Source organism: Lolium rigidum, chromosome 1 (genome assembly GCF_022539505.1).
Source record: "Lolium rigidum isolate FL_2022 chromosome 1, APGP_CSIRO_Lrig_0.1, whole genome shotgun sequence".
In the NCBI taxonomy this organism is placed as follows: Eukaryota; Viridiplantae; Streptophyta; class Magnoliopsida; order Poales; family Poaceae; genus Lolium; species Lolium rigidum.
In genome coordinates this window covers 324,781,518-324,790,767 of record NC_061508.1, presented here as the reverse complement: position 1 = coordinate 324,790,767, position 9,250 = coordinate 324,781,518, and the positions used below count along the sequence as shown (strand labels likewise).

Here is a 9,250-nt window from a genome sequence, read left to right as displayed (position 1 = left end):
GGTTGAGTGGTCATATCTGAGAGCAATCATGCTCAAGATGGGTTTCCAACGCCGTTGGGTGGAGCTGATCATGAGGATGGTTTCTTCGGTATCCTTTTCGGTGTTGTTCAATGGCACACCTTTGGAGGAGTTTCGCCCTACTCGTGGTCTCCGTCAAGGGGATCCTATATCACCTTATCTCTTTTTACTTGCAGCAGAGGGCCTTTCTGGCCTCTTAAAACAAAGCCGTCAATCATCACACTTGGAAGGAATCAAGGTGGCCTCCTCGGCTCCAGCCGTGAACCATCTCCTTTTTGCTGATGATAGCCTGCTGTTTGTAAAAGCCACGGATGAGGGAGCAATGGAAGTGAACGCCATCCTGGAGAAATATTGCAATGCTTCAGGTCAGCGTGTAAATTTTGATAAATCTTCTGTTTTCTTCAGTAAGGGCTGCTCTGAGGTTCGCAGACTTGCCGTGAAGAACATCTTAAATGTCCCAAACGAAACCTTGAATGAGAAGTACCTCGGGATGCCTTCTGATGTGGGGAGGTCTAAACATGGTGCATTCAAGTATCTGAAGGATAGAATCTGGAAGAGAATACAGGGGTGGCTGGAAAAACTCTTGGCTTCAGGCGGGAAAGAAGTGTTGATCAAGTCAGTGGCTATGGCAATTCCAACGTTCTCCATGTCCTGTTTCAAACTACCTAGAGGGCTTTGTGCAGCAATCAACGCCATGTTACGAAGCTTTTGGTGGGGTAGCAAAGATGGACAGCGCAAGACGTGCTGGGTCTCGTGGGAATCTATGTGCTCCCCAAAATTCGCCGGGGGTATGGGTTTCAGAGACATAGAGTTATTCAACATTGCCATGCTCGCCAAACAAGCGTGGCGCATTCTTCAGAACCCCGAAGCATTGAGCTCACGGATTCTGAAGGCAGTATACTTCCCTAACTCAGATTTCCTCGAGGCCTCACTCGGTAGTGCACCGTCTCAGGTTTGGAGGGCCATCTTCGAAGGAAAGGAGGCTCTAAAGTTGGGTCTCATCAGAAGGATCGGATCAGGTGAGGGTACACACGCCTGGAACCAAAATTGGCTTCCACGTGACCATCTGCTTCGACCAATAGTTTGCCTGAAGGAGGATCCGCCGATGCGAGTCTCAGATTTCATTGAGACCACGTCTGCGTCCTGGAAGACGGATCTGCTGGAGGAGTTCTTCCTCCCGATGGACTATGAATGCATTAAGTCCATACCGCTGAGCACCAGACGGCTGGAAGACTGCTGGGCTTGGCATTATGAAAGGACCGGGGTAATGACCGTGCGGTCTGCGTACCGCCTACCTGTTGAAACAAAAAGAAGAAGAGAGGGCTGGCTTGAAGGCCGATCTGAGGGCTCAAATCCAGAATCCGAGTGCAAGGCATGGCAGCGTCTGTGGAAAATTGATGTGCCATCCAAACTTCGGGTGTTCCTATGGCGCCTGGCGAGACACTCACTCCCGACCTCGGATGTGAGGTGCCATCGTCAGATGGCTGTCAATAGTCTCTGCTCTATCTGTGGCGCAGGAGATTCGTGGCGTCATTCACTGCTAGACTGCTCAGTAGCGAGGTGTGTGTGGGCCTTAGCAGACGAAGCTATCACAGAGCATCTTTGCATGAACGAGGATCCCAACCCCAAGCAGTGGCTGTTTGCAATGATGGAGTCGTTATCTCGTGATGACTTTGCGAGAGTGGCTGTTACCCTTTGGGCGATCTGGTTTGCTCGTCGTAAGATCATCCATGAAGAGGAGTTTCAAAGTCCCCTGTCAACACATATGTTCATCCAGAGTTATCTCCGCGACCTGGCCGTCTCATCCAAGGCAGGGACGAAGAAAGCGAGCACTGGCTCTATATCGCATGCACCCAAGTGGATTCCTCCAAGTGCTGGTTGCGCAAAGCTCAACGTTGACGCGGCCATGTCCAAGACCAGCCGGGGCGGCGCTGTTGCGGTTGTATGCCGAAGCGACACTGGGGTTTTCATGGGTGCCTCCACGCTTACTGTTTCAGGAATCATCGATCCAGCCACCATGGAAGCTGTTGCTTGCAGGGAAGCAATGGCACTGGCGAAGGACTTGCAGCTCCAACGAGTTACGGTTGCTTCTGACTGTTTATCGGTGATCAATGCCATCAACTCCGAGGGCTTCAAGGGAAGCTATAGTATGATCCTTGACGAGGTGAAAGCTGATGCGAGACACCTGCAAGAATTTTCGTTTAGGCACGAAAGTAGACTCTCTAATTTTGAATCCCATAGATTGGCACGCTTTGCTGTTTCCAGCAACTTGGGACGTCAGTTGTGGCTTCTCCAGCCTCCTGATGGTCTTTGTATCCCGAACAATGTTTTAAGTGAATAAAGTGCCAAATTCTCTCAAAAAAAGAGCTGTTCCATTTCGGTATATCCGGGCAGAAGAAAATTTGGTTTGCATGATTACAGATTTGCAGTTTGCTTTTGTACTTCCGAAGTCTAATTTTAGCACTTCCCATTTCTCGAATTAGATGAATTTCGTATCAAGATAACTAGAATGAACTTGTAGTACTGTTACTGAACCTAAAAAAAATAGATTACATAAATGAGGAGTTTTTTGTTGATACAAGAAGTTTACTACAACACTAGGGGAGGGCCGGGCCTCTGGCCTTTCCGCAGGCCGACCCATACAAACCAAAATAAACACTTTTGGGGTCTAAAATGGGTCAGACAATTGGAGATGCCGTTAATATTTACTGGTGCGTATGCGGAAATTTTCAGTCCCACTTTGGCTTGCCCAGGCTTCGAAAATTTTCTGGATCCGCCTATACCCATTCTGGCAACATTTCAAGTGATGATGGTGCTGCTTGATAGATTATTATCTAGTGGGTAGAACTTCTAGGCTAACCGGGAAACAAGAACGAGAGGGGAAACTGTAGGCATACCGTCGGGCTTGTTCGACGAGGAGCTCGCCATGGAGGCGACGGAGGAGTGGCGGCGATGTCGATAGAGCTTCCCGCCACTACAACGCCTCACCAGATCGGGTGGTCTAGGGTTAGGTGTGTCGGTGGAGAGGATAGGCAGCGGATGAACCTTGGAGTACGTGCCCCGACCCCCACCTCTTTTAATATGGCGCTGGCGATAGGAGCCCACCAACCAGATGTGGTCGGGTGCCCCCGATCAGGGCGCGAGACAGCCGTTGGGTCGAGGACGAGGAGATCAACATACAATTCTCCCCCTTGATCTCATCTTACTTTAATCTTAAACTTAAACTTTTAGAGCATGTCTCGTTATAATGGCCAGTTACGCATCATCAGATTCAACAGCTATTACACATCTTTCCATTTTAAAATAGATTCTTCCTCTAGGCCCTTAATATCCATGTATCATAGGCTTTTCCGTAAACCCATGACAGCTACGTGTTCACTGAACATACTGGATGGTAAGCCTTTTGTAAGCGGATCCGCGAGCATTTCACCACTCAAGATCTAGGGCACGGAGGAAATCCAACGGCGTGACCCTTGCATTCCCACCGTAGGATCGGACACATGCATCTCCAGGCCGCTAGTATAAATAGCGTGAGGGGACGGTGAGAATCTCATTTCTCACCGCACCTCCCCACTTCATCTTCTTCCTCCAGCGCCGCCGCCCACTAGATCGAGATATGCAGAGCCTCGCCGGTCAACCCTCGCCGCGCAGCTGGAGGGGCTTCTCTGTCCAGCGCTGTCTAGCTCGTCGTCGGAGCTCCACTGCATCTTTTCTACAATTGTGTCGGTCTTCTATCCTTCTCCGAACTCCGTGCAAGAACTTCACCGGTAAGCTCTCCGGTATTTGGGAAGATGAACTGCTTATGGTTTAGTTGATTTTACCTAAATCCTTAAGAGTTATACTTGCAGTTGTAGATATGTTGGAAAATACCATGCACAACATGTCGGAAAACATCATTCACAACATGCCAGATAATTGCTGGCGTAGCGGGCCAAGGAAAAATTACAGAAGGGGCAGTGTAAAAGGGTTTAGCTTTGCTTGAGTTTGATAACCAGACACCCTCAACTTTGCAAATCACCATTGATAATATATTCTTATTATATCGGCCTGCCATATCTTTAGCACTGCGTAACATACTAACATGGGTGGAGAATTTTCAGAGATACTCCCACTATTCTCAACATGGGTGGAGAATTTTCAGAGATACTCCCACTATTCTCTAAGCACTGAAGCACATACTACTTGGGCATGGCATGGCAAGGCAAAGCTGCTATGGCGAACCTATTACTTAGCAAATCTGTTCTTCCCTACATGTTGCCTTGATCTGCAGCCTGAAGAAACTACCTTTGCAGCTTTGCTCCAACCTCACACAAGATCATTTGCTATAGTTCACATCAGTGCTTTGCAAAGAAAAGTTCATTACAAAACACACTCTAAACATCACTGCATTACTTCTGTAAACATTTCAACCAATGTTGGTGTCTAGCCTGGCAGCATCTCAAATATGTCCTTTACTAATTTATACTATAGTACAGAATGACACTCTCCTCTTCATCCTAGTCTGACAATCTCAACTGCTTCAGATGAATGGATGCATATATGCTCAAGAGCACCATGTAAGACTAATTACGGTCAGACAGAACAAGTTAAGGGATGGTGCTGCTGCCGACATGCCGTTGCTTGTACCTCCAAAATGACTATTTCTTCAGTGGACGAGGATAGCAACGAATGGCGATTGGGAGGTAATCAGGTAGCATAAGCTGCGTAATCATGCAATTCATCTGGATCTGGAATGATGGACATCTGAGCTTCTTTTGGAAGAGAGTCTTCATCTTCAGTGGTATCAACTTCAGCAAGGACCTCATTGCAATGGATGAAGAAGGTGCGCTTTTCCTGCTGAAATAACCTGCAGGCAGAACAAGGTAATGAGCTGAAACCATCTAAAGATACGAGACTATTGATTGACATAGAAACGTGATACACTTACGGGTTCTTGCAGAGCATTGGGTTTTGTACTGTCAAAACGTATTTGCAGGAAGATATCTCTTTTATCGAGCTGATCAGTACTGTGGGCTCAGAACAAACAAATCTAACCTGTAAGAAGGTAGGGTGGGTACAGTTAAATGCAGTACTAAACAGGAGGACACCTTAGCGACCAAACTGCTTGAAGTTAGGACCACAGCCACATGGATTATAATAGTGCTTCCCTAGTTTTTTCTTACCTCTGTGTACCGCGGTATATCTGTGAGATCACATACAGTCCCATTTGAGTACAGGTGGACATGATATCTGCGGTGGTACAGAAGCAGGAAATATTAATTCAAGAGAGTTCTGCTTCCAGATGTAGTTTACTGTTTGTACTTATAGTGTTATACAGCAATACTTTTCCAAAGTTTTAGTATAATACCGCTTAGAAGTATCTTTCACATGATCCTCATCATCAGACTCAGAGGTGCGATTTTCATGGTAAGCATCGGTTGCATCAGCATCAAATTCACCTAGAACATACTCTTGAATAACCTTCAGCAAAAGATACACACTTAATAAAGCAACCAAAAAGCTCTAGAACTACAACATGTCTATATGACAGTGTCAAAGCATGAGAACATTTAAATGAAGCCATTCTAATACTACTGGAGCTAAAGATTAAATTGTTTCCTTCTTCTACAACATAAATGAGTTCAGTTCTGGTCTCTCCTGTTAAAGCTAGCAATTCTTGTGCTAAAACAATTCAGAATTAGTTTTTGGAGGATGGGTAGAATAGAAAGATCAACAGAAGTATAATCATTATGAGTCTCGCCAAAGAAAATAGCCTTTACCTTCTCACCCTCGACATGAACCTGTCGGATTTTCCCATAATAGCAGAATTCATAAGACCACCAACCTTCATGCTGCGTTAACAACAATTATAATGATCAGATCGTGTTTCAGACATTCCATTAACCTCACACAAGACCAATCATAAGCCCCACGCCCTCAAGCACAGAGAAAAAGTTGTATGCTCACCCTGTAAAAGCACTGATCTTTGAGGATCTCCAGCAATTCATCTGGCTCCTTTGGTTTAACTTTCCGTTCGCTTTCTACTATAACATTGGTTGCATTTTGCGGGACAATCGACTTCATGGTCTTGGTTTCCTCGACTGGTAGGTAGCACGTGTAATGTTTTCCCTCGTGGCTAGTCATCGGTTCGGATTCTTGGCCATTCTCCTGCAGAAAAAAACAGCAAGTATATTCAGCAAACAGTCGCAGTTAGAGGAAGCAGGTTTGTGGAACAGCAAGTAATACGGTGAGGAATTTAGGTAAAGATTCAAATTCAGGATTTCTGACAAAATGGCATGGGATACACATGAATTTAGTAGGAACATGGTAAACCAGCGTTTGCTTATAGCACATTCTCCTATACGAGAACGAGAAGTCAGCAATTCTTCCTGCTACTCTGACTCTTCTGAAATCCTAGCTAGTTAGTAGTACTTATCTACATCAAGATGTCGTGAATTGATTATTTCTTGGTACCGTTCTTTTGTGGCTTATATTCCAATTCACTATACCAGATAATTCTGAAGTCTGAAGTAGAGAGAGCTCACGTGTTAGGAAACTCACCGGGTGGTAGGGAGAATCGACGGGATGGAACTCCACGCGGTACCTCGGCTCCCGCGAGTTCTTCCCAAACGGCACACCTGGCAACCATCAAAAACTCAGTGCAGCCCTCAATTTTATCTCAGTGACCAACAAGAGCTAGATACGTCCATCATCCGTTACAGCTTCGCACCGCATGAGCAGGAGGAAACAGTCTCCTCAGGCACAGTACAGAGAGCTAGATCTGACCAGGGACGGGGGCCGTGGCGCGTGTACCTGAGGTGGTGAAGATCTGGTCGTTGGCGGCCGCGCCAGCAGCAACCACAAGGAGGAGGAGGAGCAAGAGCGGCGCGGTCGCCCCGCCGGCGAACCCCATCGGCGGCGGCGTATGCGGAGGCGCTCCGGTCACCCGCGTCGGCTGGAGGAGATCGATCGGGACTCCGGAGGGAGGGAGACTGGGAGTCAGACGAGACGACGCGACGCGAGGGCCACTTCCGCCTTCGGGGACTTTGTTTCCGCTTTCACCTCGCCGTTCGCGCGCACAACAGGCTAGACCCGCTTCCCTAGCCTGGTCACGTATTTAAAGTTTCCGCATTCTAATTCTGCCACCGCTCGCAGTTTTGCGGTTAACAAAGTTCATTTTTTTTCCAGCAGCGGGTAGCAGTTAGAGTTAGCGCGTACGAACCAGTTAGAGCTAGCTAGCTCCGCCGTTGCTGCACGCGCACCGCCGTGGTTGCGCGCCGCGTGCCGTGGTCTATATGCATGCTCTCATGCTCTGTTCGCAGATGAGCGATCGGGCTGGACGAGTTTAATTCAGCCAAGGATCGCTCGCCGTGTATACACGGAGCTGGAGCGCTCGTGGCCTCGGAAGAAGATGGAGCTCGAGCACTCCACGGCGGCCGGTCTCTCCGTCCTGCTGCGGCCTCGCGGCGGCGGGTCGGTGTCCGGGCGTGGCGGGTGTGCGGTGCCGGGACAGACGACGGCTGCATTGCCACCGCCGCCGTCGTCGTCGTCGTCGACGCTCTCCACGGCGGTGCGAGAAATGCTCGCGGCGTCGAGGCGCGACCCCGCCGCCAAGAGGCCGCAAGAGCCTTGCTACCCGCCCGCCGACGCCGAGAGCCAGAGGAGCTGCGCGACGAAGGCCGGGGTGGCGCCGGCGAAGGAGGCCGTGCTGCTGACGGCATTGCCGATGCGGCAGGCGCTGGCGAAGAGGGTGGCACGGCGCATGCTGAGGCGGCGGGGCGCGTCGCCGGACCACGGCGGGACGAAGGTCGTGCTGACGTGCTGCTGCGAGCGGCTCCCTCCTGGTCTGTGCTGCGCGCTGCACCAGCGCGGCGGCGCGCCGTGCCGGCCGTGGACGCGCGACGGCGGGGGCGCGGCGCGCGGGTGGGCGTTCGGCGAGTACGCGCGGTGGCGGAGGAGCGTGTGGGTGCCGAGCCGGTTCTACCTGGAGCGCGCCGGCGTCGGGCCCGGGGAGCGGGCTGCGCCGGGGCCCGCGCTGCTGGTCGAGCGGACCGCGAGGTGCGCCGGCGTGAGCGTTCGTAGGTTCTTGCTCGTTGGCGGGGATCCGTCGGAGCGATCAGGGTTAGGAATGTGACCGTGAACGTCCCAATTGGTGTACATAACTACTATATTAAACGTCAACACACATCTTTTTTCTCCTAATTCTGAATTGATTTTTGGATTAACAGTGGTTTAACACGTGTGTGCTTTTGTGGTCTGATTTCCGCACTCTCTTTTTTGTGTACGTTTAGATGCTGTCTAGCAATTTCATCTGTCTGTTAGTACATCGTTTTGGTTCCTTGGCCGTGTGGCCGTAGCCACGAAGAAGCTAGGCGGTCAAAGCGGTGCTACGACTATCATTTACCCCGTACAGGTAACTTCTCTCTGGATTTTCCCCTCCACTCTCGATTTCTCTTCTTTGCTGCCGCCCCTAACCTTCCCCGCACGCGCGCTGCCACGGCGCCGCCCATGCCGCCACGGTGCCGCCCCTGCAGCTCCCCACTAACACGAGACCACTATGAAGGTCCCCATGCCCCGATCTCCTCCTCACCTGGCCCGCTCGCCGCCCCGTGCTTCTTCCGAGGACGTCCTCCATGGGCTTTCTCACGGACGCGTGCTCTGGATACGGCATCCCTCTGCTCTTCTCCTCACCGTTGTGGACCTCCGCGGGCGCACAACATGGGGAGGAGGGCCATCTTGCCGAGTTCCATATGCCGGCCATGGTGGCTGCCTCACCAGCAGCACCTCTGGCCATCGGGGTGGGGTGGTTTCTCCTCCGCGATATAGAGATCCAGGTAGCGGCGTTCCATCGGCCTCCTCTTCCTTCTTTTCCTCTCTTGGTTTTTCTGCAGTTCCTTCTCTTAATTGTTCCTTCCATGTGTTAATTTTTTGCAGATCGTGCCCATGTCTGGGTGTGTTCGCTCCCTCTAGATGGACGCTGAAAGTGTCCTCTTCCTCCGCGCTCCAGCCGGGGTAGACTGCCTGTATATATGTGGCTGTGAGAGGCGTGCCAGTTCAGCCAACTCACGTTCTGGTTTGGCTCCTCCGCCATCGCGCCGGTGGCATGATCTTTGATTGACATCTGGGGTGATACACGATTGGGTGCATAGACCGTATCAGTCTCTTATTTAGACGCCATGTCCTGGGATGGATGCAGTATTTAGACGCCATGTCCTGGGATGGATGCAGGCAACGCAAGAGGCAACAAAGCTCT

At 50.4% G+C, this 9,250-nt stretch overlaps 1 protein-coding gene across 1 annotated transcript; it reads right to left on the bottom strand.

The window, feature by feature from the left end:
* Positions 1-4,336: 4,336 nt before the first annotated feature.
* LOC124684312 (protein OS-9 homolog) lies at positions 4,337-6,925 on the bottom strand. The gene is made up of 8 exons (XM_047218653.1): positions 6,811-6,925; positions 6,559-6,635; positions 5,965-6,165; positions 5,778-5,849; positions 5,366-5,478; positions 5,181-5,247; positions 4,946-5,052; positions 4,337-4,864 (listed from the first exon to the last, which is right to left on the bottom strand). The coding sequence occupies exons 1-8, from the start codon at positions 6,908-6,910 to the stop codon at positions 4,705-4,707; spliced, it is 897 nt and encodes a 298-aa protein (XP_047074609.1). The 5' UTR covers positions 6,911-6,925; the 3' UTR covers positions 4,337-4,704.
* Positions 6,926-9,250: the final 2,325 nt, after the last annotated feature.